This window comes from Sus scrofa, chromosome 12 (genome assembly GCF_000003025.6).
Source record: "Sus scrofa isolate TJ Tabasco breed Duroc chromosome 12, Sscrofa11.1, whole genome shotgun sequence".
NCBI classification, from domain to species: domain Eukaryota; kingdom Metazoa; phylum Chordata; class Mammalia; order Artiodactyla; family Suidae; genus Sus; species Sus scrofa.
The window spans coordinates 14802101-14817147 of NC_010454.4; the positions used below are offsets into that span (position 1 = coordinate 14802101).

General features: G+C 44.9%; 1 protein-coding gene across 1 annotated transcript in view; it reads left to right on the forward strand.

The window, feature by feature from the left end:
- Positions 1–15047, forward strand: part of TEX2 (testis expressed 2) — a 102326-nt gene that overhangs the window by 37647 nt on the left and 49632 nt on the right. The window contains 2 exon segments of the mRNA XM_021066767.1: positions 4567–5660; positions 5663–6207. Coding sequence (XP_020922426.1) covers positions 4592–5660; positions 5663–6207 — 1614 coding nt within the window. The 5' untranslated portion in view covers positions 4567–4591.

Sequence of the window (15047 nt, forward strand, 5' to 3'; positions counted from 1 at the left end):
CTAGGACTGTCATGGTGCTTATTCAAATCTGCAGAAGGGCGATCCTTAAATCCGAGGGGTCGGGACCTGAATGCAGGCCTCACCCCATTCCCCACCCAGTGACCTGAGGCATAAACCTCATGCCTCCACAAGTCAAGCAAGGCTTCTTCCTTCTGATGGCGCTCTTGAGCAGTTACTAACTTAGAGTGGTCTTGCAACGCTCCCTAGGTTTCCCTCTCTGTGGTCCCTTATTGGGATGTCTGCAACTCCCTGTGTAACTATCCTACTCCCTCCCCATCAAAACCATGGACTTTGGTTCCAGGACACGCAGTTATCCAGACATCTGGGGCCTTGAAGCAGTCGTTTTTCTAGTCTAACCCCCTCTCATTTGCAGATGAGCAAACAGGACGCTAAGATTTTCTTGCATTTAAAAAGTAGTAGTGCTGCTCTAGCCTCACATGGCACGTTTTAGTATAAAACTAGTGAAGTAGAGCCAGATTTTGCTCAGTGTGGATTTGGAGGAGTTTACTCTGAACCACTGAAGCCACCGCCTGAGCTGTGGAGAAGGGTGTTGGCAGCGGTGAGCCAGACAACCTCCCCCGCTGGCTCCCAGGCACCTAGCGCTCCTTGGGGCCCAGCTCAGCCCAGTTGGCTGACACAGACCTGAATGGTCAGGCCACTCAAGATGGCTGTTCTCCTGCTCTGTGTACATCATCTGCTGGACCAGTCCCATCTTTATCTACCCCCTGCTCACATGACTGACCTTCCTGCATACTTGCCCCCAGGCCAACAAGACCTAAAGGCAGTCTAGCAGTGATCAGCAGAGTTCCCTTTAATTGACAGGTTAGGGGGCCCAACTGTGTGCTGGAGGATTGGGCAAGTAGGGCCCTGATGGCCCTTCCTGGGCAGGTGCCAGCTCACTGTTCCCTGGGGCCCTGTCTGGCTGCTAAGACCACAGGTTCCTGGATGTACTGCTATTTGCTCTTGACTTGGGCCTGACTTTGCCTGCAGGTTCCCAGGCCATCCCATCCTCAACTACAGAAGAGCCTACTTTTGCCTTGCTCCCTAGAGGACCAGCTTGTACTGTTCAGCCCCCAAATGATGCTCTCTCTCTTTGCACCTGTGCCCACAGTCACATTTACTGCCAGTGAAGCATCCTTAGAGCAGCACAGCCTTTCAGGTCATCCTTTATGTTATTAAAGCAATTTAAATCTTATTTTTCAGCCTACTGAGAATTATCAAGTACCAAACTTTCTTTTAAAATTGCCTCTATAGGAGGTCCCCTCGTGGTGCAGTGGTTAACGAATCCGACTAGGAACCATGAGGTTGTGGGTTCACTCCTTGGCCTCGCTCAGTGGGTTAAGGATCTGGCGTTGCCAGGAGCTGTGGTGTAGATTGCAGATGTAGCTTGGATCCTGTGTTGCTGTGGCTCTGGTGTAGGCCGGCGGCTACAGCTCCGATTGGACCCCTAGCCTGGGGACCTCCATATGCCGCGGGAGCGGCCCCAGAAAAGATGAAAAAAGAAAAGGAAAAGAAAAAAATTACTTCTATAATTTTCTTTTTAAATTACCCTTATAAAACTAGGTGACAGTTAAATGAAAAACATATGTTGCACTTGGTATTTTTCTTCTTGCTAAGCCTACAAACCTCTGGGCTTTGAGATAGCAGGGAAAGATTGTCCCGGACCTGCAGCTGGGTCTTTCGAGGCTGCCTCCAGCTCCTGGATTTAGATTGCTTTGTGTCCAGTGGGGATAGAGCCTGAAGGTCATGAATGAGCTTGGACAAAACTCTGTTGAAGAGTTTTTATGAAAGTAATTTCTCTCAAGTGTTGATACTGAAAATGTGTCGTTTCGGATGTGTCCTTGTTGTGACTGGCCCTTGAACTGTAATTCTTGTCATTGCTGGGTTATTTCCTGTTTCTAGGAAATACTTTTTCTTGTCCCCCACACCCCCAGGTTTTCTCCCCCTGCGCCTTCAACACACACACGTTTACCTTTTTTCTTGTTGGTAGTATCAGTTGCTAGCATTTTTTTTTTTTTTCTTTCTCTTTTTCTTTTTTGGCTGCCCCTTGGTATTTGGAGCTCCTGGGCCAGGGTCAGATCTGAGCTGCTGTTGTGACCTACGCTACAGCTTTTGCAATGCAGGATCCTTTAACCCACTATCCTAGGCCGGAGATGAATCTGTGTCCTGGTGCTGCCGAGACACTGCTGATCTGGTTGCGCCAGAGTGGCAACTCCACTTGGAGGCATTTTGAAGATGAGTATGTGGTGGAAGACTTAAATATAGGAGTTCTTCAAATTAAAGAAATAAGCAACAGGGAGTTCCCGTTGTGGCTCAGTGGGTTGTGAACTCAGCTAGCGTCCATGAGGATGTGGATTTGCTCCCCGGCCTTGCCCAGGGGGTTAAGGGTCTGGTGTGGCCGTGAGCTGTGGTGTAGTTGAAGATGAGGCTCAGATTCCCCAGTTGCTCTGCCTGTGGTGTAGGTCAGCAGCTGCAGCTGTGATTGGACCCCTAGCCTGGGAACTTCCATCTGCCACAGGTGGGGCCCTAAAGAGCAAAGGAAAAGAAACAAGTGACAAATGTAACATTGATTGTGGAGATAACTCATGTAACTGTATCATATTGGGTTGTGACTAGCATTTGTAAATACAAACATACAGGCCCTAGAAAATACACTTGCCTGCCTGCTTGCATCTCTCACAGGCGTCCTCTCCTAATAAATCTATTTCTTGCCTATCAAAAAATAAAAAATTAAAAAAAAAACATATAGGGTTTTAGGTTTGGAAAGTACTGTTAGTCCCTCATTTAACAGATCAAGACCCAGAGAGAGAGGTCCTGGCTTCTTCAAGGTCCCACAGAATGGTCTGGAAAGGGAGCAGGTATCAAAAGCCCTATTGCCTGGTCCCAGGGCAGTTCTCTTCTCTCTCCCATGATGCCTTTCTCATACTGGGGGTCTCCCCTGCTCCCCAGTGCCCACCCTCCATCCAGGCCGTGGAGAGAGTCCCATGCGTCAGGATACACCATGCCCATACTCGTCTTCATGCCTCTGTCCCTTCTTTCTTATCACGCCCAAGCCACCACAACCTACCCATCAGTTTAAAATCCCGCCTCCAGGAGTTCCCGTCGTGGCTCAGTGGTTAACAAATCCGACTAGGAACCCTGAGGTTGCAGGTTCAGTCCCTGACCTTGCTCAGTGGGTTAAGGATCCGGCGTTGCCGTGAGCTGTGGTGTAGGTCACAGACACAGCTCGGATCCCTCGTTGCTGTGGCTGTGGCATAGGCTGGCAGCTGTAGCTCCAGTTAGACTTCTAGCCTGGGGACCTCCATATGCTGAGGGTGTGGCCCTAGAAAATACAAAAACAAAACAAAGCAAACAAACAAAAAAAGGAGCTCCCATCTTGGTGCAGTGGAAACGAATCCAACTAGCTCCGATTAGACCCCTAGCCTGGAAAACTCTGTATGCTGCAGGTGTGGCCCTAAAAAGACAAAATAAATAAAATAAAATCCCACCTCCAGTGCTGGTCTCACCCTCCTCTGAACTCCTGAAGTTCACTCCTTGTGTTTTAGTTCCCTTGACAGAGTCTGTTTCTGGATTGTGGTGTTCGTTTCCCTCTTGTAGGCCTGTCCTAATGCCTGGTTCCCGGTAAATGGGCCTTAAGTGAATGGGAAGAGGTCAGATGTACTGGATGTCACAGGGTAGCTTTGGCTACTTTTGTTTTGCTGCCCAGCTTTTCCGCCAGCTTCTAAGCTCCCGAAGCACAGAGAGCATAGCCTCCATGTCTCTCGCCATAGCTCTTGGCAGAGTTTTCACTTTCTGGCTTAGAGCATTGACACTTCATTTTCCTGCCCTTTGAGTCTTGACTTCAGTTTAATATATAAGATTGTTTTATCTTGAAGCCTCAGAACATGGCCATGTCTTCATGGCTGCCTAAAGACTCCAGCTTGATGGTGCCTATCGTTTGGGAATAAAGAAGCCAGTAGGTCGCAGCAATTAGTTTACAGATTTCCCTTGCTACCCTTGGATAGTTTGCTGCTTATTTGCGGTGGCAAGATATACGAGGGTTGGTGGGAGAGGCAAGCCAAATAATTGTTAGGATTGCTGTGAAAATTGTCTTGCAAACAGAAACCCTCCAGGATCAGCTTTTTAGAGCTAGAAAACCACAGGTGAAATTTTTGTTCCAAGATCCTCAAAATCCCCAGCAGGCTGCATTTTATCCTGTTGCACTTCTGGAGTACTGCTGGTAGCAACTGTGGTGCAGGTCTTTCAAGCCTTGCAGTGTAGCATTACTGATAGAAATGAGTCAGTTAAGAGGGAGGAAATGATTACTTAGATGTTGTGAAGTAAACAGACTATATGGCATTTATGACACTGGTTTGTCGTTTGCTCGTAAAAGAGAATGCCTCACTGGAATTTGTCTGATGAAAATTAAACCATTAAACTGCTCAAGTGAAGAACAGTGGCCATCTGCCAAGTAAAAGCATAATCACCATTTAGAAGTGAGCTTCGGCTGCCCTCCTGTCCGCACACGACAGGGTCTCCCGTGGAGAAACCACTTTCTGATTTCTGGTTTTCTCGCTGTTTTCACAGAGCCTGAGCCCTTGTGAAGCCGGCAATGACAAGTCTGAATGGTCGCCATGCCGAGAAAACCATTGATATGCCAAAACCATCCGCCCCCAGAGTGCACGTGCAGAGATCCGTGTCCCGAGACACTATCGCCATTCACTTCTCGGCATCCGGGGAGGAGGAGGAGGAAGAGGAGGAGGAGTTCAGGGAGTACCTCGGGGAGGGGCTGGACGACCAAAGCGTTGTGACGGGACTCGAAGCCAAGGAAGACCTCTACCTGGAACCCCGGGGTGGCCATGACCCCATCCTGGCAGAGGCACTGTCCGTGCCCTCTGCCGTTTTGCCCGTCTCCGTGCACACTGTCAAGCTGTTGGAGCCCCCTCCTCCTGCAGCACAGGTATTAAGTACAGTGCCATTGGCTCTGTCCCCGGGGTCGTCTTCGTCGGGGCCCTTCGCTAGCTCTCCCAGCGTGTCGTCCCTTTCTGAGCAGAAAACCAGTTCCTCCTCCCCGCTGTCCTCGCCTTCCAAGTCTCCTGTCCTCTCGGCCAGTGCCTCTTCCTCCACCCTCTCCAGCGCGAAACCCTTCATGAGCCTGGTGAAGTCCCTGTCGACCGAGGTGGAGCCAAAAGAATCCACGCACCCCCCGAGGCACAGGCACTTGATGAAAACGCTGGTCAAGTCTCTGTCCACCGACACCTCCAGGCAGGAGTCCGACACCGTGTCCTACAAGCCGCCCGACTCCAAGCTGAATCTACACCTGTTCAAGCAGTTCACGCAGCCCCGAAACACAGGTGGAGACTCCAAAACCGCCCCCTCTTCCCCTCTGACTTCGCCTTCGGATACGCGCTCCTTTTTTAAAGTGCCCGAAATGGAGGCGAAAATCGAAGACACTAAACGACGCCTTTCAGAAGTCATATATGATCCTTTTCAGCTTTTTAGTAAAATTATAGGGGAAGAAAGTGGCAGCCATAGGCCCAAAGCCTTATCTTCAAGTGCTTCAGAACTCTCCAACCTGTCCAGCCTGAATGGTCACTTGGAAAGCAATAACAACTACAGCATCAAGGAGGAGGAGTGTGACTCCGAGGGGGAGGGCTTGGGAAGCGACCCCGGCGTCCCCAGGGGGACCACCCCCCGCCCACCGAGGAGCCCTCCAGGGAGGCGGAGCCCAGGAGTTCCCAGGGGAGCAGTCTGAAGGATTTAGGCCTGAAGACCAGTTCTCTGGTTCTTGAGAAATGCTCTCTGTCTGCCTTAGTGAGCAAAGAAGACGAAGAGTTTTGTGAACTGTACACTGAGGACTTCGATTTGGAAACAGAGGGGGAGAGTAAGGTTGAGAAGCTCCCAGAAGTCCCTCTCAAGCCAGAGGTGCTGGCGGCCGAGGGCCCCGCTCTCGACAGTGACCACGAGGTGGACTCGGCCAGGCAGCACCCGGAATTACCGGTGAAGACGCTGGGCATCTTCGTCTTGTGCGTCTATGGGTACCTCATTCTCCCCCTCCCCCACTATGTGAGCGGACTCTTTTTGGGCATTGGCCTTGGCTTCATGACTGCAGTGTGCGTGATTTGGTTTTTTACACCACCAAGTGCTCATAAATATCACAGATTGCATAAAAATCTCCAGCACTGGAACCCAAGGTCTCTGGATATCAAAGAACCTGAGATGCTAAAGGTAAGCCTCTCCCCTTCGCAGCAGTGGGCTGGCCTACAGCCTTATTTTAGATCTGACTTTATTCTTTCAGTTGATTGTCACAAGTTGTTGCACAAGCAGTGTTTTTAAGACTGGCACCTAAGAGACTTGTTTGGTAAGACTCATTCTAGTTGAAGTTTTACCAGTTCACACACACGTGGTTTTTCAAGGATCTTCCATGGCTCTAGAGAGTAGCATTTACATCCAGGTTCCATTTCTGTCTCTTTCTAAATTTGCCAAGGACTTGCTCCTTGCTAAGGATGCATTATAACTGAGTCTGCTAGGATTAAATATTCTTGAGACCCTGGAGATGGGTTAAATACTCCTGGGATGCAAGAGAAGGGACAAGGAAGAGAAGGCGGATTAACGTCAGGGATGGGCACGGCTGGCACCAGTCTTTCCCCTGTGCACAGAGAGGCCTGGGCTCTAGAGGGAGGCATCACCTTTCTGTGACGTCATGTCTCAGAACTTGGGCCTCTTGAAAGGCACCCGAGGAAATCCATTAGGGTGCACAAAGAAAATGTTAGAACTCCCATTTGTAGTTATATCTGTTTTATAATATACGCAATATAAAAGTACAGCTGTAGCTTACATAGTTCGTAAGTCATAGGCACCTACACACATTTTTTATATATATATTTTTTTAATTTTGGTAAAATACACCTCACAAAATTTACCATCTTATTAACATTTTTAAGTGAACCATATTATATTTAACATTCAGGGAGTTCCCGTCGTGGCACAGTGGTTGACGAATCCGACTAGGAACCATGAGGTTGCGGGTTCAGTCCCTGCCCTTGCTCAGTGGGTTAACGATCCGGTGTTGCCGTGAGCTGTGGTGTAGGTCACAGACGCGGCTCGGATCCCGCGTTGCTGTGGCTCTGGCGTAGGCCAGTGGCTACAGCTCCGATTCAACCCCTAGCCTGGGAACCTCCATATGCCGCGGGAGCGGCCCAAGAAATAGCAACAGCAACAACAACAACAACAAAAAGACAAAAGACAAAAAAAGACAAAAAAAAAAAAAATTCATTCACATGGCTACAACCTGCAACCAGCACCACCATCCACTTTGCTTATCCATTTAATCCATTCATACTTGGGTTGTTTGCACATTTTTGCTGTTATAGAGTAATGCTGCTTTGAACATAGGTATACAAATATCTTTCAAGACCTTGCTTTTGATTCTTTTGGGTGTATACCCAGAAATGGAATTGCTGGATCATATGGTAACTCTAGTTTTAATTTTTTGAGGAACTACCATACCATCTTCTACAGCGGCTCTACCATTTTTGCATTTCTGCCAACAGTGCACAAAGATCTCAGTTTCTCCACATCTTTCCGGCACTTGTTATTTTCTGTTTTTTTGATGGTTTTTTTTTTTAATTTATTTTTTTTGATAATTCAAAGCTTGTTTGGTTTCCCTGTGAATAGGTTTTTCCTCCTCTCTGCTTAAATAAGAATACTCAAAAAAAAAAAAAAAAAAAAAAAAGGCACCGCGATCTCTCCTTATTACTGCAAAACAAAAACAAAACCCCCACCACAAAACAAGGGGAAGAACTCTCAGGGTTCAGAATACTGTTTGTTAATATTTTGTTTTTAAATTTCAGAATCTTTTTTCCTCATTCGGAAAAAATACACAGCCAATGTTTAAAAAACACAGAAAACTCAAAAAATTATTATTACACTAGTGGGAGACAATTATAGTACATATATTATATATGTATACTATGTATATATTTTGTGTGTGTCATTGTTTTTTCCCACATTTCTGCACATATGAGTATATATATCACACACATTTGTATTCATGCACTCTTTTCGTTTAGATTTAGTGGGATCATATTCAGACACATCTCAGAGATAACGTGGGTTCAGTTCCAGACCACCACGATAAAAGCAGTAAGGGAGTCACAGGAATTTTTGGTTTACCAGTGCATATAATAAAATTAATGTCTAGCAGTGGGATGGACTGGGAGTTTGGGGTTAGTAGGTGCAAACTATTGCATCTGGAGTGGATAAGCAATGAGATCCTGCTGTAGAGCTCAGGGAACTATATCTAGTCATTTGTGATGGAACAGGATGTAGGATAACACGAGAAAGAGAATATATGTATGTGTGTGTATATATATGTATAAAATATATATGACTGGATCACTTTGCTGTACAGCAGAAGTTGACAGAACAGTGTAAATCAACTGTAATAGAAAAAAGTAAAAACCTTTAAAAAAAATTATGTCTGCACTATACCAGTCTATGCTGTTTGTAGTAGTATTATGTCTAAAAAAAAACAATGTACATATTTTAATTTAAACATGCTTTGCTGCTAAAAAGTGCTGACCATCATCTGACAATGCAGGGTTGCCACAAACCTTCAATTTGTAAAAAAAACAGAGTACCTATGAAGCTCAGTAAAGCGCAGCACGATAAAACGAGGTATGCCTGTGTTTCGCAGTCCGACCCTTTTCTTCCACATGGCAATATGTTACGAGATTTTCTTTTTTTAAGAGAAGCTGGTGCTGCGTCTTGATGATGTGACACACTTAAGCTTAGCATTAATATAAGAAGTGGAGCAAAAGTGAGTCATTATGCATGGTTGCTAAGCTTTTTTGATAGGGTAGTGACTATCTAAATTACATGCCCTCTAAGTAAGTTAGTGCTGGCGTTAGCAAAGAAGAATGGTACTTAGGTTAACTCCAGTGCCTAGTGACTGACTGTGATATTCAGTTTAAACTGGTTTGAGCTCTTAATTGTCTTGGGAAGATTTTGATTTTGATCCAGTCAATCTTTAGTACTGAGTCCAATTTACTAACTAGAATACTAGTTAAGAATTTATAGGAGTTCCCTTTGTGGCTCAGTGGTTAAGAAACCTGACTAGTATCCATGAGGATGTGGGTTCTATCCCTGGCCTTGCTCAGTGGTTTAAAGATCCAGCGTTGCCATGAGCTGCTGTGTAGGTCACAGACACGTCTCGGATCCCTCGTTGCTATGGCTGTGCCATAGGCCTGCAGCTACAGCTCCGACTCGACCTTTAGCCTGGGAACTTCCATATGCTGAGGTGTGGCCCTAAAAAGAGAAGAAAAGACAAAAAAAAAAAATTTGCTAACTACACAGAGGATGCCATTGTTATGGCACAGTGTGACTGCTGTGATCTGATCATTGAAACAGTGAGGGCAGCACTACAAGCTGAGCACCTACAGGGGGCTGAGCGTTGAGTGTATTAACTCATTTAATCCTCATCACAACCCTTTTCGGTTATATGTGCTCATGAGAACATGGAGGCACAGAGAGGGTAAGTTACTTGCCCAAGATCACACAGCTAATGAGTGGGGAAATCATGCAAGACTGATTTTTTTTTTTTTTTTTTTGTCTTTTGTCTTTTTGTTGTTGTTGTTGTTGCTATTTCTTGGGCCGCTCCCTCGGCATATGGAGGTTCCCAGGCTAGGGGTTGAATCGGAGCTGTAGCCACTGGCCTACGCCAGAGCCACAGCAACGCGGGATCCGAGCCGCGTCTGCAACCTACACCACAGCTCACGGCAACGCCAGATCGTTAACCCACTGAGCAAGGGCAGGGACCGAACCCACAACCTCATGGTTCCTAGTCGGATTCGTTAACCACTGCGCCACGACGGGAACTCCTGATTTTTTTGTTTTTTAAGGCAAGTGTTTTGCACTTGGTGCCTGGGATAAATGTATTTGAATTTTCCTTGTAGAAAATGCTTTAGTGTCATCATGGACTGACGCCTGTAATTCAAGCGAACTGTACATTTTAGCCTGAGGTCTTTTGTTTGGTGTGCAAGGCTCTTTTTAGAAACCTGGCTAAATATGTTCTCTATTTTATTTACTTATTATTATTTTTGGTCATGCCTGCAGCATGTGGAAGTTCCTGGGCCGGGGATTGAACCTGTACCACAGCAGTGATCCAGGCCACACTAATGACAGCACCAGGTCTTTAACCTACTGAGCCACCAGGGAACTCCCTACATTCTCTCATTTTATTTTATTTTATTTGCTTTGAAGGGCTGCACCCGTGGCATATGGAGGTTCCCAGGCTGGGGGTCCAATCGGAGCTATAGCTGCTGGCCTACGCCACAGTCACAGCAATATTAGATCTGAGCCCCGTCTGCCATGTACAACACAGCTTACAGCAATGCCAGATCCTTAACCCACTGAGCGAGGCCAGGGATCGAACCCACAACTTAATGGTTCCTGGTCAGACTCGTTTCCGCTACACCATGACAGGAACTCTTACATTCTCTATTTTAAAAGGGGACAGGAAATTCCCTGGTGGCCTAGTGGTTAAGAACGTGGCATTGTTACTCTGGGGAAACTTTTGTTTTTGTTTTTGTTTTTTGTGCTGCACCCGTGGCATATGGAGGTTCCCAGGCTAGAGGTCGAATCGGAGCTGTAGCTGCTAGCCTACACCACAGCCACAGCAATGTGGGATCTGAACCTCATCTGCAACCTACACTACAGCTCATGCCAACTCGGGATCCTTAACCTAGTGAGAGAGGCCAAGGATTGAACCTGCATCGTCATGGATGCTAGTCAGATTTTGTTTCCATTGAGCCCTGACGAGAACTCCATGGGGAGCCATTTTTAAAAAGATACCACTTTAAAACATTGAGCAGTATTGACATTAAATTTAGGACACAATGTTGTGATAAAATAAAAGGAAAGTAGGAGTTCCTGTGCCTCCTTATAAATGCCTGGACCCAGAAATGATGCATATCCACTTCCATTCCCATTCCACTGGGATGAGCTAGTCTCATAGGCCCCCAAAGAGGCCCTGGGAAATCTAGGACTTGGCTGGGCAGCTTCTTTTCAACAAAACCTTTACACTATGGAAAGGGCTACCCAAATTTTGGAGACACAGCTAGCCTTCTCTGCCTCACTTTCATAGTGCTTATCAGAGCTATAGTTCTATGTTTATTGTCTGTTTCCCTCAATACACCGTAAGTTTCATGAATGCACAGGCCATGTCCATTTGTTTATCCTTGTGTCCTCAGCCCCCCACATATATTAGGCACATGCTAAGTAATTGTTGGATGAATGGATGTAAATGAATGGATGGATGAATGAGTTTTATCAGAAAATTTAGAGAGTAAGTTAGTATTGCCCTATCATCTGCCTGAGAAGTTGTTTTTATAAAGAAATCCCCAATACTTGTCCTTTTTTTAAAGAAACAAAATTAGGATTTAATAGAAGTGATTTTTTAAGAAGATGAAAAATGATTACTAAAAAGCACAGCTTATAGAGAGTGTTTTCTTTCCCCCCGGCCGTGGAAAAGCCAAGAGGGTTCATCTTTGGCAGGATTTGAAATTTGATGTTTCTTGCTTAGAAATCTCCAACTCTGCTCCCCTTTTACCAGTGCTCATACAGCGCTGCCCTCCTGAGTTCAAAGGGAGGAAAGAATGAAAGAGCATACCAAGTAGAGCATTGGAAAAATGGGAATGGTGGCTTTGAAGTGATGCAGGAGATGGTTTCTTTGTAAAACAGTTGTGTGAACCTGTTTCTAGGGTGAGTTGAAAGAGTGACTTTTTCAAAATAACTTGATTTGGGGATTGATCAGTGGTTTGAATTGTTTTCTCAATGCATCTGATGCTATTTAGTTGGTTTTTATAGAGGGTATGAGGATGCAGGTATGAAAAAAAATTTTTTAAACATTCGTTGATACAGGAGGCTATAAAACCTGCCTGTGATAAAACTCTCTGGTACAGAGGCCGGACCCCCTGATCCTGCATACTTCATGCCCTAAGCAGACTGCATCTAGAAGCAGGGAGCTTGGTGCTCTGGACTCCTTTAGGGCATCGTGTGGTTTTAAACCTCTGAACCATATGCATTTTCATTGATGGGTCCAGGAAGTCTTTGCAACCCGGACTGAGTCTGGTTCCTTTATTGGCTTCATAAACAATTCAAGGAGCATTGCAGTTTTTCTTTGATGTGCCTTCACAGGATCGGGAAAGGGAGGAGAGAAGTAGAGGTTTTCTGTACTTTATCCAGGTGATTTTAGTATTCCATCCATACTGCAGACATTTGTATTTTAACATGATGGTGCAGCAGTGATGCCTGTGTGGGATGGTGAGCCCAAAACACCAGTTTGCAGCCAAGCAGTGGCCATTCTCAAAGACTGGCGTGGGGTTGGCGAGGCCTCATGGTACTCTACCTCTCCCACCCTGAACTCTACTGACGTGGCTGTGGCTGTGGCGTAGGCTAGCATCCCCTAGCCTGGGAACTTCCATATGCCACAGAGATAGCCCTAAAAAAGGATTTTTTTTTAAGTGGGAAAAAAATTCCAGAAAGTTCCAAGAAGCAAAACTTGAATTTGCTGCATGCTGGCAACTGCTTACATAGCATTAACACTGTATTAGGTATTATAAGTAGTCTAGCGACGACTTAAAGCATTTGGGGGAATGTGCACAGGTTATATAAAAATACCACACCATTTTATATAAGGGACTTAAGCATCGGTGGATTTTGGTATCTGCAGGGGTCTTGGATTCTGAGGGACAATTGTATTTAATTCAGTGCCATTCTGCACAGTAACATTTCTACAGTCTATGGAGAAGCTTCCTGAAGATATCAAAAGGTTCTTGGGTTTATGTGTGAGTGTAATTGTGAATTGTATTCATGAGTAAGTTCTTTATCTCAGACTCATGAATCATCTGCTGAACACAGCAGTAGGATGTTGGTTTCAGGAGTGTGGACCTATCCCTTTTGAAAGATACGATGTAGAAAGTTGATTAATATTACACTTATGCCATTCCAAAACTAACAAATTAATTTTGGAGACCTCCCCTTTTTCTTTAGGTCATGTCACATTTAGATATTCGTTTATTTATTTTTCATTTTTTATTTTTTTGTTTTTTAGGGCTGCACTCGTAGCATATGGAGGTTCCCAGGCTAGGGGCTGAATTGGAGCTACAGCTGCCGTCCTACACCAGAGCCACAGCAATGCTGGATCTGAGCCACATCTGCAAACTACACCACAGCTCACGGCAACGCCAGATCCTTAACCCAGTGAGAGAGGCCAGGGATTGAACCTGCGTCCTCATGGATCTCAGCTGGATTCATTAACCGCGGAGCCACAAAGGCTGCTCCACATTTAGATATTTAATAAGGAGGGTTAGGTTTTTAAAATGATTGCATTCCCTAATACAGGCTGTGGTTTTGACATATAAAAGAATACTTTTGTAGGGAGAACACTATCAATTTTGGGAAGAAATTCTAACTTGTAGATTTAACCTCAATTTCACACCATTCTTTCTTTCAAGAAATTGGAGTGAGCAAACCTTAAGGAAAAACAGCCTCATTACATACAGCCAAAAAAGATTACTGTTCGTTGGTCTCTTATAAGCCTCAATACAATGAGCATAATAAATAAAAAAATATTTCTTTCTACATTATACTTCACTGAAAATATCCTGCCCCTGCAGTGGGTCACTTAAGTTTTTATGTAAGGCTTCTATAACCATGGTTATTGCCTTGTTGCTAGGGGAGTTTGTCAGGTGAGATGTTTCAGTGCAGGCACTGTCACTCACTTACAAGCAGGTACGCCAAGTTTTGAATTGGTTGAAGAAGCAACTGTATGGAAAATATTTGCTGAACTACATAGGAACAATGGTACAAATGTCAGGTGACTCCAGAATGATTTTTCATCTTTTATTCTTTAACATTTTATTGTAGGAAATTTCAAGTGTGCACATAGGTAGAGAGAATAATATAATGAGCTCCCATGTGCCCGACACCTGGCTTCAGCAGTCATCGTTTTGCTGTTTTCCACTTAACCTGCTGTGGCATGGCTGAACCACCATTCTGGTCCACCTAAATAGAGCCACAGTTTGTAGCATCATTTCCTTGGGAAAATGCATCCTGAATTCCACATAGGTATTGGAGGACCATCCTTTTTGGTTTTGTTCCAGGTGTCATCTATGGAGTGAGGAGAGAGACTGTGGGCATTGTTGGTCTGAGCTTTCTCAAATCGTGTTTGTTTTTTTTTGTTTGTTTGTTTGTTTGTTTTGAGTAAAGTATCAACCATGGAAAAGCATCAATGCTAGATATCTTTCCACCTCTAAATTTTATATGTGGTATATAAGGAAGGTACAAAATCCATCAAAGGTTGTTCTTATTTTGCAATAATTAGCCTTTAAGAAGTTTGCCATCCTCCCAAAGACGACACTAGAAGCAGGATAGCCCCAAGGCATGAGCATGTTGGTGTGCCCTCTTGGCTGTTGTGAACTCGCTGTGTTATTCTCTTGCTCCTTTCAGTGATCTTCAAGGTGGGTTGCTGAAGACGTGATTCAAGAAGAAAAAGTTACTGTTTCTAGTTTTGCTTTTTTTATCCATAAGAAAGTAAATAAGCCTTGCTAATATTTAACATACAGATGACTATATGTTGACCTTTGGCCAGAATCCTTGGAAATTATCAAGAAGGCTGTTTAAAATACGGATTTACATTCATTATCATTAACAGTGAGCCTCGCCCTAAGTATACGTGTTTTGATGTGTCAGCTGAGGATAGTACAAAGCTATCAGAAAGGAATAACTTAAAGTGAGCAAAAGGCTAATTATTTCATTTTTGCTCTTTCTTTCTTTTTTTTTTTTTTGTCTTTTATATTTTTAGGGTCTCACCCAAGGCATATGGACATTCCCAGGCTAGGGGTCTAATTGGAGCGGTTGCTGCTGACCTATGCCAGTGTTAATGCTGGATCCTTAACCCACTGAGTGGGGCCGGGGATTGAAACCACAACCTCATGGTTCCTAGTCAGATTCGTTTCTGCTGCGCCATGTCGGGAACTCCATTTTTTTTTCCTCTTTATTTCTAT